Genomic DNA, 15,294 nt, shown 5'->3' on the forward strand with positions numbered 1-15,294 from the left:
AGACAGGAGAGTGCTGTAAGGCAGCATACTGCACCTTTCTTCCTCCTCTTTTCTTCTTTCCTCCTCTTGTCTCCGCTTCTCCTCTAGTCGCTCCCTGTAAACACGTCGAGCAAGCTGGCCTCGCCGCTGCTTCTGGAGGATTATGGCTGCTTTCTTCAGGCACAGGAACTTTTTCCTACCACAGTATGCTCTGTAGTTCTTCTGTATCACAACCACATGGTGGAGAACCTTTCTATACCGCTTTCTGGGAGATAAAAAATAGAAGGCAAATTTCTAAGAAAACAAGGAACTAACGAGCAGTCGCGAGAGGTCTTGCCATGGTGACCTGCAATAACGAGCCCATGGTAGTAAAATAATTTATTATTTCTAGTTTTGTGACGGTTTCCCCATTCTCGTTCACATTCTCCTCCCTAGGAGAGGAAAGAGGTTCTCTCCTTTCTATGACAGCGCTGTCTGTGTCTTCATTAAGGAAATGCACATTACCTGTCTTACACGTTCTTCTGCCCCTGACAAACAGATGCTAAAAGGGCAGCTCTGTGTGTGTGCACACATGTGGAGAAAGAATATACATAGGTAGTCACCCCACATCTCAGAAAAGAAAGATCATGAACAGCAGGATAGCTCTGTCATTATAAAAGAAATACAGTTTTTGAGTGACTGGTGAGAACATAAGGACAGGACTAATATACACATGAAGAGAAATTACCTCGTTATGCAAACAAGTTTCCTTAAGCTGTCCTCAACTGATTCGTAGAAAAAGCAGAGAAACAAACAGATGGGATGAACAACTCCACTTAATACATAATGCATGAAGCCAGGTAAAGAAGTGAAACGTTAATCAGTTACCTAATGTCATGATTCTTTAAGAACCGATTAGTTTTATTTGCCTTCTCTTTTCTTGCCATGACAAGCAAAGACAAAGCTGAATCTCAGCTGGTAACTTGGGGCAGCCCCACTAGGTGCCATCCAGCTAGATTTTCTACCGTGGATCTAATGCCATGATACGATTATATTGGCTGACCTCCAATCTTCCATACTGTCCTATTCATTATATTAAAACAATTCAAACTCCATTTTTTTTTTTATTCATGGATCTGGCAAAGATACCAGATCCAAGATTTGGATGCCTGGTCCCTACAAAAAGTTAAGAATTGTGCCAGAAGGATTTAATTCCATGACACCCCACCCACTTCTTCAAAAGTTTAATTGTTAATGTTCTGGTCTACTCACTCACCGGGCTGCATAACCTAAGATGTGCGCTCGGATAATCATTGCTGCCTTGGTGACTTCCACCTCTCGCTGCTTCTCCAACTTGTGTTCCAAGGACTCGCGGAGAAACACCTACAGAAGAAAATTTCTGGCTTAACCAACTTGCGGACAGCATCATATATATCATATATGAAGGACAGCCAGGGTGCTGCCAATGTCAGTCCGAGCAGCAAGCCTCAGCCTGGGATTCAGAGACAAACATATCATTTCCTCAACAGAAAAGAAAAAACTGAAACGTATTCCTCTTAAAAGAAAATACCTGCAGATGATCCTGTAACTCTGGATTACAGTGGGAAGAGCCTGATGGGCTGTTCAAGCAGGAAAAAAGGTAGTTTCTCCCTCTCTGTTTCGTGGAGAAAAAAGCCCATCATCAAAGCAAAAGCAGCAGCACTCCCACGGAGAGGCACAGTTCTGAGTTTTGATTGTCACTAGAAAGGGACCACGTTTTACTGCAAATCACTCAACACTAAGGAACGTGGAAAGTCCCACAGAAAGTCCCAAAGTGCCGCACCGAGCTGCGCTGGGCAGCTCTTTCTGTATAAAATTTTTACTCATGGAAAAAGCCTTTTCTCTGACTCAGTGGGCAATCCTTCTTTGCTCTACACACACTGGCTTTAAAAACACAACAGAATTCTGCTTCAGAAAGGCACCCAGCTCCCTCCCAAACAAAAATGGATGTTCAGCCCACGTTCAGCCTGGGCTCACGCCTTTTCCCGAGCGGGCGCATGGCAGCTTGAGATGTAAACGACCAGAAAAATTCACGCTGAAGCTAAATCATCGCAAAGTTGTTGTTACCCCTCTTAAGCAACATGGGCAGGATTGTGCCCCGTCCTGGGTTCAGTCTAAAACCAATGCCCTCTTGTTCTCCTCCACAATAAGCTGTTGATGAAGACTCTTACAAATGTGCGGGCAGCTCCTGGGGGGGTGAGCCCAGGCCCCAGCAAGGGAAATTACAGCAGAGCTCTGGCTCCTGCTGAGGTCTGGATGAGCAGCTGGTTAAAAAAAATTCGTGTTCTCACAAACATACATCCCTAAGATGCCAAAGCACTGTCCGGGGTCTGTGCATAAATACTGTTAATATACGACGTCTGAAAGTATAATGGGAAGCACAGCCCAGCTCTGCGGCCGAACATTATCACCGTATTATTTGTAAGCCATCATCTACAAAAACGGGATGAAAGATGACTTCAACTGCCATCAGAATATTTCAGATTCTATCTCTTAAAATAACTGTAAAATGATTAAATCAACTTTCCCAATAGCATCTCTGAGGCTCTGTAAGTGTTCAGGGGAACGGAGGAAACCCTTCAAAACCATGCCGTTGTGGGGAGAAGGGGGGGAGAAGGAAGGGCTTTTCACACAAAAATCAATCAGACTTTACAAAATATTTTTGCTACCTTATGGTAATGAGAAAGCTTTTTTCACAGTTCTACCAACTGACAGGAAAACTGCAAGTGTAAGACGTAATTCAGCAAACTTTACTTCTGGATCTGTTTTTCATTCTCCGCTACGGAAGCCCTGGGAGTGCAAACAGGAGTTACTAGAGAAAAAAACAAGGAGAAAGCCGTCCGCAGAGGCCTGGGGGATGATGCTTGACAGAGATGGCCTGATATTCGCAATCCACTCTCTAGTCCTTTGCACCAGGCATTTTTAAGATTTAGGAAATCTCAGATCCGGCAGCGGGGAATCTTCTCCTGAGTACGCAGTGCTTTCACACCGTTTGTTACGACCAAGAGCACAGGTTTGCAAGGAGGGAAGCTCTGCACGCAGCTGTTGTCCAGAATCAAACTTGCACAACGAGCATGCAAAAGCACCTGGATTGTTTTCTTTCTCAAATTGTAAATCCATTCTTTTAATTGAAATCACTTGAATTTTTTTTGGAAGAAAAAAAAGTTTCGGGCAAAGTTCAGGTTGTCCAGTAGGACAACGTGTGTGTAGGACACATATTGAGGTCTAGTGTACCTCTGAAAAAGACTCTCAGACTAGGATAGCAAGCACACTCAGAGCTCAACTCTGCCACACGAACATTGGCTAAAATTCCTCCCCCTGATTTCGGCCAGTGAGCGGGTATCACGCGGGTGGATTTACTAGTGTGACTGGAGCTCCCTGCAGAATAAAAGCACTACCTCACATGCTCAATACTTCTAAAAATGATAAAATCCAGCTACCATGCTTTAAGCTCTGATTCCTCACCAGCGCTATCGCTTGTGAGCAGTGGCAGAAAACTGAAGTGGACTCTTTCTCCATGAGTGAAATCACCAGTCCAGTGTCTAAGTGCCTTAGACAGCAAATTCCTCAGCACAACCATTAATTGTTGCTACAAGGCTTTCACCATAGGCATGCGCAGCTTCTTTTCAGGCCAGAAGTAATTACCATTACAACTGCCCCTCTGCAGCTGTGCAGTCTAAATCCTGTCCCCTCAGCTTTGTACAAGCACCAGTCCCACAACATGCACAGTCAGATTATTTTACCTTATTTTTTCCAAGCTGCCATTCGGTGCTTGTGTTGTCATACAGACGAAGAAGGACGGCGCATTTCTCATTTAAATCTTCGGGCAGAGTTAAGTTTCTCATGAGGACTTTATACCTGGCAACCAAAAAGCATTTATTACTTCATTTAAAAGACAAGTTCTATTTTTGCCATACGATTTTTTTCTTACTAGATTTTCACTTTATCCCTCAATACAGGAACATTGATTTGGTATCCAGGACTCGCATCTGAAGTGCACAAGTCGGTGTGTTTACCTTATATAAAAGTCTTGAAAGGGCCTCCGGACCGGGAAGCCAGCCCTCCGAATCCTGACTGTCTCCAGCATCCCAGAATAGCGCAGCTGGTTAAGCACCACTGTCTGATCGAACTGGTCTGGCATCTAAAACGAGCAGGTTCAAAACAAGGACTTTAATAGCAGTGGTGAGAGAAGTCGGGGGAAATAAACAAAGGGCAAATTATATGGATCTGCAATGCATAAATGCTAAAAACTAGCTACACAATGTCTTGAAGGACACCAGCAGTTCAGAACATATAAAAATGTATCTACAGGATGGAAATAAAGGGGTAATTACACAATATAATTTCCATAAACACAACATTTACAGCCATTTAATCCCATCAGCTCTCTCCTTCCATGTCTCGTGTATTCGCAGGCCATTGCTGTGCAGGAAGAAGCGACGGAAAGAAGCCGACAGGTCAACAGCCACCAGCTTGGATATTTTGTTTCTTTAGCAACTGAATTGACAGTTTCTGTAGATGATCCCAAATGTTGAAAATACACAAATACAGTGGTGTGATACAGTTTTAGGAAAAAACACAAAACCAGAAGGGCAGAAAAGATTTAATTTTTAGTGTAGTGACAATTCATCTACTATGGACAAGGATGGAAGTTTGCCAGCGGAACCTCAAATCTTAAATAAGCTGTATTTCAAAGAGTTTCTTTTTGCTGCTATTCTGAACAGCAGAAATATTTTCATCTATAAACAGAGAAAAAAATAATTTGCTTATCTGAAATAAGTCTCTCTTAGTTTGCACGCAGTTCTTTCGGCATAATTTTTCATTTAGAAAACAGGTAACCCTAGCCACTCAGCCACAAAAACCTGTGCGTACTGATCAGTATCTTCCTGCCCCCGGGAGCCCCTTGTCCCATCGCAGGGTCCCCAAAGTCACCTGTCCTGTCACCACGCTTTGAGGTAAACCAGCCACGGCCACACAAAGCTACTCAAGACAGTTGACAGCAAAGCTGTAGATGCCCCATCCCTGGAAACATTCAAGATAGTGCTAATCCCTACCCGGGAAAACGCCAGCAACCCTGATACCGAAACGCCACCACATGTAAATACACCGTTTCCTTCATCAGCTCCAAAATCCACTTTAACCCACCAGCTGACTCTCCTGCACTGTCATCTGCAGGGCTGGAGTACAGGGCTTAGTACCCTGCAAGAAGTTCAGAAGGTGGGATCTCATAGATAGAGTCAATGGTTTATGTAAGACCTGGAGTTCCTCAGCTGGTAGAAATGACAGCAAGACCAAGCCCTGAGCAACTGCAAATCAGAGGACTCTCTTGGTATTTGTTAACTGGCTTTAATCATGCCTCTTCTTCAACCTAGCAAATAAATGACTCCTCAGAATTTTAACTTCTCAAAAGTAATTTCAGGAAAGCACAGACTCAAAAGATAATTAAAAATACCTAGTCTAAACTTTTCCATCAGCACCTTTATGTGTAAAGCAAAACACTATGTGCCAGTGATAACTCAGATTCGTTAATTAGGTAGCTTCAAAAATATTGATAGATTAGCTTCTACCTCCCTCCTTTAACAGGCAAAATCTCTAATTGAAATGTTGCCACTCTTCCTTTCATTAATTTCCTTTCCCAAGCAGAGTTGGGAGCCCCCCTGCACCAAGCTGTCGTGGAGCTGCCCAGGCCAACGCTTCCCCGGCACTCACCGTTCTTCCGACAGCAGCAGACCTTCCAACCCCTTCCTTTGGTATCTGGGCTAAAATTCACACGGAAAAAGACCACAGCCCGGCCCTTCCTCCACAGTCCACAGCACTGAACAAAAATGAAAACAATTTGTGTTTCAAAAAGCGGCCGGTCACCACGGCGAGCCCTGCCCTGCCCGGGGAGATGAGCACTGGGCTGGCAGGACCTGGTCCGGCCCCAGCAGGCGGACGGGGGAACAGGGAAACTCCGCCACCCGCAGCAGCCTCCGAGACGGGTGCCTTGCACCGCAGGGAGCTCAGGAGCCGCACCAGCTCCGCACCGCTGCGGCCGCTGCCACGCTGATGGCTCTGATACAAACGTGATTTAACCGTTTATCCCCGTGTCTGCACCCATAAAAACCCTGACGAACAAGCTCTTCCTTCTCAACAGCATGCTCAATCTGGATTTTGCCACCGCTGGTAAAATACACCTCGAGCAAAACCTTTTTGTTGTACTGAGCAGAGAGTATGAACACTTACAATAAAGGTATCGATACTCATGACCGGTATCGCCAGCAGCGTTTTCCACACGTGCCCACCCTACGGCAGTATTAGGGGAAAAAAACATTTTCACTTTTTGCCTCGCATAACCCACGGCTGATTCGTGCCACAAATGGACACTGGTCAATACATCTTTTTTTCTCTGACACTATACACGCTCTCAGTCCTTTTACCCTACCCATACTCGATGGCTCAAAAGGTGACGATCTTCACAAGACTTGCAAACAAAAAGTATTTTCGGGGCAGTGAGGCCGGGAAGCAGACGCATGGATGGGAGCGGGGATACACCAAAGCCAGGCAAAATGTTGGTGATACCACAGATGTCTCTCTCATACGGCAGTCTCTCAATTTGCAAGGGAGCACCTCCTGCTCTGAGAGCCAGATGGCTGCTGCATCACCTAATCCTTTTATTGCCAGCCCCAGGCACTTAAAAAGTCAAAAGTCAGCCACATGGCTGGCTTGAAAGCGCATGTCACTTTTTAAAAAAGAAACTTTCTACCTCTGTTTTGAGTTGCAGAGGGAGAAGCAACATTTTCATGACCTTTTTCCAGCAGCTGCAGAAGTTAGAAAGAGCCCTGCTCTGTCACAAGAAGGTGGGTTTTTCACACAGTCACCTAACTCCATCTTAAACAAAAGCATGAAACACTGCGAGAGATGTTAGCACGGTATCACAGCAGGGCAACATAAAGACCATCACAATTTAATTACACGAGCACACTCCTTTGCTTTACACTACTAGCTATTTTCAGTTACTCACAGACACGTGAGGCTATTAAACCAGAGGGTCAAACCCAGCCCTGGCATGTCACTGGAGTTACATCTGCAACAAGTCTGGCTGCTTTGGGCAAACCGGGGGTGGTGGTAAGGGATGTGCCGGACTCCCATTTCACCCTTCGAACACGGAGTACCAGAAGCTACTCCCCACCACCTGGGGGTCTTCCACTGAGCCGTCGCAGGGACTCTGCAGTCCTCACCAGCGAGGAGAGCTGCAGCCAGTCAGCGGCGGAGCCGAAACCCCGAACGCTAAAACAACCAGAAGCAGTAACAAACGCCGTCCCTGCGCACACCTCCACAGCACCCAGCACGCCCACCCCACGCCTCGGCCACACGCTGCACCTCAGGGAGTTCCACTCTGTGGACGAAGAGGATTTCAGCCTGGACTGCATAAAACCTTGCAGACAGGGATAACCTTAAGCGTAACTTCAAGTCAGCAGGACTGCTTGTACTTAAAAAGTCAATTGCATGAGCATTTATTGCACCAGAGTGCAAGTGCTGTATATACCCCACTGCTAAACTGCAGGCACTTCTAAGACAGAGAATGATGACCATCTCCGCTTGAACGAATCTCAGTGCAGCGCTAAGGAGTTCAATGTGCAGTAGCATAAAGACTCACAGAATCACAGAATGGTAGGGGTTGGAAGGGACCTCTGTGGGTCATCTAGTCCAACCCCCCAGCCAAAGCAGGGTCACCTACAGTAGGCTGCACAGGACCGCGTCCAGGTGGGTCTTGAATATCTCCAGAGAAGGAGACTCCACAACCTCCCTGGGCAGCCTGTTCCAGTGCTCCGTCACCCTCAGAGGGAAGAAGTTCTTCCTCATGTTCAGCTGGAACTTCCTCTGCTTCAGTTTGTGCCTGTTGCCCCTTGTCCTGTCGCTGGGCACTACTGAAAAGAGTCTGGCCCCATCCTCCTGACACCCACCCTTCAGATATTTGTAAGCATTTATTAGGTCCCCTCGCAGCCTTCTCTTCTTCAGGCTGAACAAGCCCAGCTCCCTCAGCCTCTCCTCGTAGGAGAGATGCTCCAGTCCCCTCACCATCCTCGTAGCCCTCCGCTGGACTCTCTCCAGTAGCTCCTCATCTTTCTTGAAGTGGGGAGCCCAGAACTGGACACAGTACTCCACATGGGGCCTCACTAGCGCAGAGTAGAGGGGGAGAAGAACGTCTGTTCAGTCTTGTGTCTTTACTGGCACTCCTTCAGACTCCCTCTGGTAAGCAAGCTAACCTTCAGCTTTACAGCAAAGTGACACAGGACAGGACTCATCTCTGGGGTCTGCTAAATTTTTACCAGTGTTGCTGTAAAAACCGGACTTGTTTCACAAATGAACACTTTGGAAGAAATCGAACTCTGTAGGAAAATTTCACATAGACCACAGGACTGTAACTGATTTTAAAATAATGTGTCTTCCAAAGTAGAAAATTGGATGAATTGCTAAGACTCCTGCAAACTAAGACCAAATTTATAAAAGCAAAGGCAACAGAAAAGCAAGTCAACTGATGGCTTCCAAAATTGTCCAAGAGATGCAATCAACTTCACATCAACTCAATTTTCAACAGATGGTTCAGTTTTATCAAGGAATGGCAGCACTAAACCACTCCAACACGCAAAATCGCCAGACAGCAGCTAGACTCACGTGGGTCCCAGCCACGGCAGGGCACTGAGCAACACCAACACGAAACTGATAGCTACAAGTCAGGTCTGTTCTGCTTGATAAAGGTGTTTTTTACAGTGCACTCCTTCGTGGCACAACTTGTAATTTATCACTTCCTGAATCCAAAAGTCTCCCCTGAATTTGTGCCAGACGGCACCGAAGCCAAGGCTTTAATGCGACCTGGAGTCTCTGCTGGCGAGACTCTGGCTCCTTAAGCTGCTAAATGCTTGCTCTGATCTGTTGTGAGCCTCCTAAAGGGCAAAGCTCCTGCCTGAAATCGCAATTAGAAAGAGCCTTTAGGACAGACATCTAACACCCACGCGTAATTGTCATGATCAAGTCATTCCTCAGATTGCAGTCTGACCGAGGGTCGAAAAAACATCAACCCTTTCCCCTGGACAGCACCCTTGGTGGAGACCCCAAACGCTGGAGTAACAGACGCACAGAACGCAGTATTTGGTTGTTCTGCACATCATTTGCTCCATCCAGACACAGAGGACACCTGACTTCCCCCCGTGGAAATCCTTCTTCCTCCATGAAGTACCGGCTGGCTCAGAAGAGTACAGGCACAGTAATGACAGATTACAGCAGCCGCATGGACACCATTTAGGCAGAAGGAACTTCACAGAGAGATGGCAGGGGAGGGAAGAAGAAAAGCACCCAGTACTTTGTTTCTAGATTTCTCTGTGAGAACTTGAGTAGGACTATGTCAGTTTTGCTACTGTGTCTTAAAAGTGCTATTTTCCTGGCTTAGGAAAGTGCTTCGTGGAAGACAGGTACAGAGAAGATGATCATGAAAACCACCTAAAAGGATGCGAAAGAGTAATTTTTAATTTAAAAACCAGTAACTTTTCTCAGTGTCTTAGTTCTTTAAATCTCTTCTCCTTTACTACTAAAATGAAGTCATGGCAATTTTACTCTGGAGAAAAGCAGCAGAAATTAAAAAGCAGTCAATCTTCCCATGCTTAGAGTGGGTTTGGAACTTGTTTTCACATCCAAACATGACTGATATTTCCTCAGAAGTAGGGGGATTTTTTAAGCCAGACTTTTCTGAAACATTCCCCACGTTCTTCTGCTCTCAATCACCAGCTCCTCAAGTCCAACCCAAAGCCAGGCTTTCCTCCCAGCAAAATTTGAAAAGTGTCAATAAATTGACTTCTAATATATAATCCAGCTGAACTGATATGAAAATTTCTGCATGCCCATTGTTTGTCTTTTTAAAAACACGTTATACTGAGCGATTCTTATCCATACGTACTGCTCAGCAGCCTTTACGGGATTCAAGCCCGTAACCTGAAAGAAGTGAGAGGGAAACGCCTGCACCCACAACAGGAAAATGCACTGTAAAGCCAGGACGGGCAGGGCTAGGGCGAGCTCCCCGTCAAAGGCAGAGACTTCAGCCGCAGTGCCGCGTTGGTCACCCTCCCACCTCCAACAAACCCTTTCACGCCCTGCTCCCCTAGCCATCGCTTCTTCAGGTGCTTGTACTTGTCAACTTTGATGGCGTCGGCTTACTCAACAGAGTTTCAATCTCCAAATTGCCGCGATCACAGAACAAGGAGCATTAAAACCTGTGCATGTCCTGTCCAAGGACCTGGAGCTTCAGGTCCCTCTAACCTAAGAGCATGGGTATTTCAAGGAAAGAAGCCCTCTACGGTCTTCTCCAGCACGCAGCTAGCTGCAACTGGAACAGGTTCAGGTCAAAACATAGACAAGTTTGATGCCTGCTTTGTTTTTGAAGACTGTCCCAGAGTATTTGTGTCCATAGACAAGCACTGTTGAGAGTACATAGGAGAATAAAAACAAAGAACATGCCACAGCTAAAAAGTTCATTTGGTATTTCTACCGTATGGCACTGGCAAGTCAAGAAATATGCGAATAAACGTGAAGTAACAGAAAGTGTTTTGCATGTCCAAAGTTCTCCTGCCCTTTATCCACACACACATCCTCAAAAACCATAAAAAACCTTTAAAAATCACTAGCACTGCTGGTAGCAACTTGCTAGAAAAAGAGTATGGGCACACTGCAACAACACTTGTGCCTCAGAAAAACCTGCTGCCAACTCCAGGCCAGATTTCACTGCAAACTCAATAATGACATCCTGGCTCTTTTGTACAATCTCTACAGGTCTGAACGTGAAAGTACTGCATTTACCGACAGCAAGCGTTCGCACGATGAGCTGAGCTTCACTCCAACTACTGCAACTGACCTGCCTGACTCATCTTCCAGCCCTGGGTATTTGAGATAAGAGACAGGCTTCAGAATTAGCCACTCTCATGCCACAGGTTAGAGTTGCCCCTTCTAAAAATAACACTGTATAGAAGGAACACAGTAATTTTAGAGTTTTTCCACTGCACCAAAACAGTCAAAGGAGGAGACTAAAAAAACAAATACAAAAATGTTTTTGTATTTATATTCAGCCTGTCATCCAGCTTACTTTACAAGCAAGGACATCTCAAGGGTATTTTTAAGACAACAACCGCAAAGCAGTACATTACCACACTGACCATTTGCACTAGTGCTTAAAGATTTCGACCAGGTCAAGACACTGCTGAGTGAGGTTCATCTACAAAGCTGCTGTAGTCATATTTCAGGTCCTGCTTGTCTATATATAGCAAAGATAAGAGCTGGAACTAGCTTCACTGTCGGAGAAAAGATACTCAAGTGGTTCTGATTGGCTTGTTGCAAGTTCATGCTTTTGTCAACAATGATCAATAAACTCACAGTCTTGGAGCTATTTAGTCTACTTTCTGTTAGTCACTGTCACCTTACTCTTGTGTTTCAGAGTAATCTTTTTGCTTGATTTGCATGGACTTAATGCTACTCCGGAGTAACCACACAACAGCCTCTTTGTGAACCTTCCTTTCTAAAGGTAGACGGAATATCTTCTACAAGAAGACAGCATTCGTCCATGCCTCCGCATCAGCCCAGGCGAATGCTGCCTCCTCACCATGACAGGGTAATTTCTTACACACCGCTTAAAGCTTTGTGCAATAGCAATGGATTGTTAAAGGCACAGGCTGGAACGCCAGAGATATTTAGGTTTCTTAAGTGCATGTTCAGAGCTATCTGTGTGATTGCCTGAGTTTCCAGCTGAAGTGAGCCCTTGTTGCCTGAACACATTATTCAGCGCGTCCATTGAAATGCACAGCAAGTCCTGCGGGCTGTTCGTCCCGGAGCAGCCACGTGAGACAGACTACCAAAAGCGTTTGGGAAAAGAGGGATTTAAGTTTTGAAGCCGCCCTGGCAGGGTCTCAGCACACTGACAGAAGGTGCAACTCGCAGCACGGACCCCAGCTGGAACTTTTTGTGGACCCCCCTTCTCCACCTGCGAGTAATCTGTTGCCATTTCATCTGAGGTCACCTTCACTAAAGCCTCCAATCCCCGCAGACCAAACCCCAATCTGGCCCCATCCACCCCACATTGTGACCGGTCAGCAGGCTTCTCCTGAAGAAAATCAATCAGGCTGCCTGATAGCTACCGACATACCATGAAGGAACAAGCTGTGAGGTACTAATTGCTAGGACAGCTGTCCTTCCTTACCCATCCCACGCCAAGGCAGCCAGCGTCGCCACTGTTCACTACAACGGTCAAGAGGACAACTGCACACACCGCTCCGTGTCTGCTGAGCCTGCGCACGGACCAACGGCAGATGGTGAAACCCCGACTCGCCACATCAGCGACGACTTCAAATAACTCAGGGGACTGAGCGCCCACCCTTATTTCGCTTTTTTCTTCTTCTTCTTCTTTTTTTTTTTTTTTTTTTTTTTAGTTTTTCCACTGTACTTTCACTCCTCCACACCAGACTTTTCAACCACGTATTTGACAGGTTATTGGCAGGCCAGGTATGTAAGTCCATTTCTATACTTAAAGGCAATAAATGATGTTCTAGGATGGTTCCTGTAACATGATTTCTTCCTGCCTGTGTGGCATGGATAATGGCGTTTAGTATCAAGCGTTTATTCCTGAAAGATACAACACTTCATCAGGGGGTAGAAAATTAGGATGAAAATACTTGAGAAAATCTATTTAAGATGAATTTCATATTGCACAGCCAAAGTCTGCCGTAGCTGTAAAACCTTTTCTTGTAATCATCTGTGAAAGAACCTAATCCTATGTACTTCTAATACCTAGTGTAGTCTTACTACAAATAATCTCACACTCTATTACATGAAGCCCTCCATGTAGGTAGTTCTCACTGAAATGCTAACACAGTTATCACTTCAGGAGTACATCCTGAAATAGTATTGCAAACGACTTTGATCTGCATTATCACTACTCTCCTTGCTTTCCGTGGTGACATGAAACTGAGCAATCTTTTTTCAGACTGCAGCTCTACACGGGGGGAGAGAGAATACAGGGACATCACCTCCTCTTCTCTACTGCAGGTAAGTAGAAAGGAGGAGGTGGAGGAACCTCACTTCCAGCCACAAAAGCTTGCAATGCATGGGTGGAAGGAGCTAACACCGCACTCCACAGAGGGACAAGAGACATCAACTTGTGGAGCACAAAGAGAGCAGAAGAAGATATACAAATCTCACTTTATTCTCTGCTTCACTCCTGGCCACCCACCTGCTGGCCCTCTGGACCTGGTCACACCCTGTTCCTTTAGGACTGCATGCTTCAATGCCATTTACGTCTTGAGATTCTTCTATTTTGGGGCATTGCTTTAAAAAGAATACTAAAAATTCTCTCAGATTTCAGAATTCAGTTTAGTGATTTGTGAGCTAACCTGTGTTTCTCACCTATATGACTGCTACTAAAATGTTGTGTCTGAGTTTGGAGCACAATTAAGGAGACCGCTACACTGGAAACCATTTAGATGAGAGCCATGAGAATTAAGAACTGAGTTTAAAAAAAAAAAAAAGGCAGTAAGAGACTTCATTAAAACACATTTCTGGCTGTCAAAAGGACGGGGCCAGACTCTTTTCAGTGGTGCCCAGCAACAGGACAAGGGGCAATGGGCACAAACTGAAGCACAGGAAGTTCCGTCTGAACATGAAGAAGAATTTCTTCACTCTGAGGGTGACGGAGCCCTGGAACAGCCTGCCCAGGGAGGTTGTGGAGTCTCCTTCTCTGGAGATATTCAAAACCCACCTGGACAAGGTCCTGTGCAGCCTGCTGTAGGTGACCCTGCTTTGGCAGGGCGGTTGGCCTAGATGACCCACAGAGGTCCCTTCCAACCCCTACCATTCTGTGATTCTGTGAAAAGCCTTGAGGAGATCATCAATGAGAAAGCTGAGAGGCCTTGATAGTAATCTGGGAGTAGTTATACCAAAAGCATAATTTTGATAACAATTTCTAGTATACAGCAGATAAAGACATAAAAAGCATGAAAATCAAAGCAAGATTTATTCAAACCAGAAGGCACATCAAGATCTGCCTGGACAAGGTCTGGACAAGGTCCTGTGCAGCCTGCTGTAGGTAACCCTGCTTCAGCAGGGGGGTTGGACTGTTTGACCCACAGAGGTCCCTTCCAACCCCGAACATTCTGTGATTCTGTATTCAGTGAAGAGCTTACCCATGGTGGAGGGACCATCTAAAGCCACCAGACACTTCCAAGAAAACACGGGATGTCCTCTTCCTTCCGGTAGGCGTTAATGGCTTCCTTACAGTTTGCCACGCAGAGGGCTAGACTAAAAGATCTAACTAGTCCCCTTTTCATCACTCCATTTGTGGAAAAAATACCACTTTTACTTATCTGAAGAAGCTTAGTGCCGACTTCTGTAACCTTTGGTATTGGGACTCCCAAAGACCGACGGCCCCAGAGAGAGGAACAAGCCACACAGCTGCCAGCCTGCAGCGCGTGCTGCAATCCAGAACCGCGCTTCCCACGTGCAAGCCTCGCCTTGCCAGGGAGCAAGTTCATTACCTATGCAAGTATTCGGTGGTCCAGCAAGAGAAGTTTGGCTGAGATTTTACAGTCGGTGAAGATACAGGCTGCAGCACTACAGGATAGCGTAGACTGAATCATTACAAAGCCTTCACACATTCACCACGAAACAATAAAATACTCCTCCACACTATCAGCTTCATGCGTTAAAAATGGGAAAAGCCCTGTAACCATCATGAAACACACCTCTGCAAACCATAAGGCTTAAAATAATAAAAAAATCTGAGTTGTCTTTAACTGATTTAAATGTGGAGCGTACATGTTTGTCGTATGGCCACGAGGGCCAGCAGCTTCCCAGCTAAAAGTCCAAATCAGATTCAAGCAACGTTAAAAAGTAAGCACTCGATCGCACCCCTTTGTCAATACTGAGGCCACAAGCACCTTCTCCTCCAACACATTTCACCCCTGCCCGTGGTTCGTTCCCTCAGCGGCCCATAAAAGATGCCTACAAAGCGCAAGGCTGACGTAACGCGCAGACTTGCTGCCCGGTGCTTGCTCAAGCAAGGAAATGTTCCACTGCAATTCCTACACCAAAAAAAAAATATATGGTTTTATAACATTGTCTCCTAAGGAGCCCTTCCTCCTCGCCTTCCTGTATCGAGCCTTTTGTTTGCAAGCCGTAATGGGAAATCAGCCAGGCTTAAAACACAGCCAATATGTGGTACGTGTAGATGAGGAGCGCCACAAAATATTCCGCCGAACAGCTTCGGGTTGCTGGGACACCGGA

General features: G+C 45.8%; 1 protein-coding gene across 1 annotated transcript in view; it reads right to left on the bottom strand.

Annotated features, from left to right (window-relative positions):
- Positions 1 to 15,294, bottom strand: part of MYO10 (myosin X) — a 171,446-nt gene that overhangs the window by 28,253 nt on the left and 127,899 nt on the right. Inside the window, exons 20-23 of the mRNA XM_075417122.1 lie at positions 4,014 to 4,138; positions 3,741 to 3,855; positions 1,235 to 1,341; positions 35 to 244 (exon numbers count right to left, since the gene is read on the bottom strand). Of these exons, the coding sequence (XP_075273237.1) occupies positions 35 to 244; positions 1,235 to 1,341; positions 3,741 to 3,855; positions 4,014 to 4,138 (557 nt within the window). The remainder of the gene's footprint in view (positions 1 to 34; positions 245 to 1,234; positions 1,342 to 3,740; positions 3,856 to 4,013; positions 4,139 to 15,294) is intronic.

This window comes from Opisthocomus hoazin, chromosome 3, assembly GCF_030867145.1.
Source record: "Opisthocomus hoazin isolate bOpiHoa1 chromosome 3, bOpiHoa1.hap1, whole genome shotgun sequence".
Taxonomy (NCBI): domain Eukaryota; kingdom Metazoa; phylum Chordata; class Aves; order Opisthocomiformes; family Opisthocomidae; genus Opisthocomus; species Opisthocomus hoazin.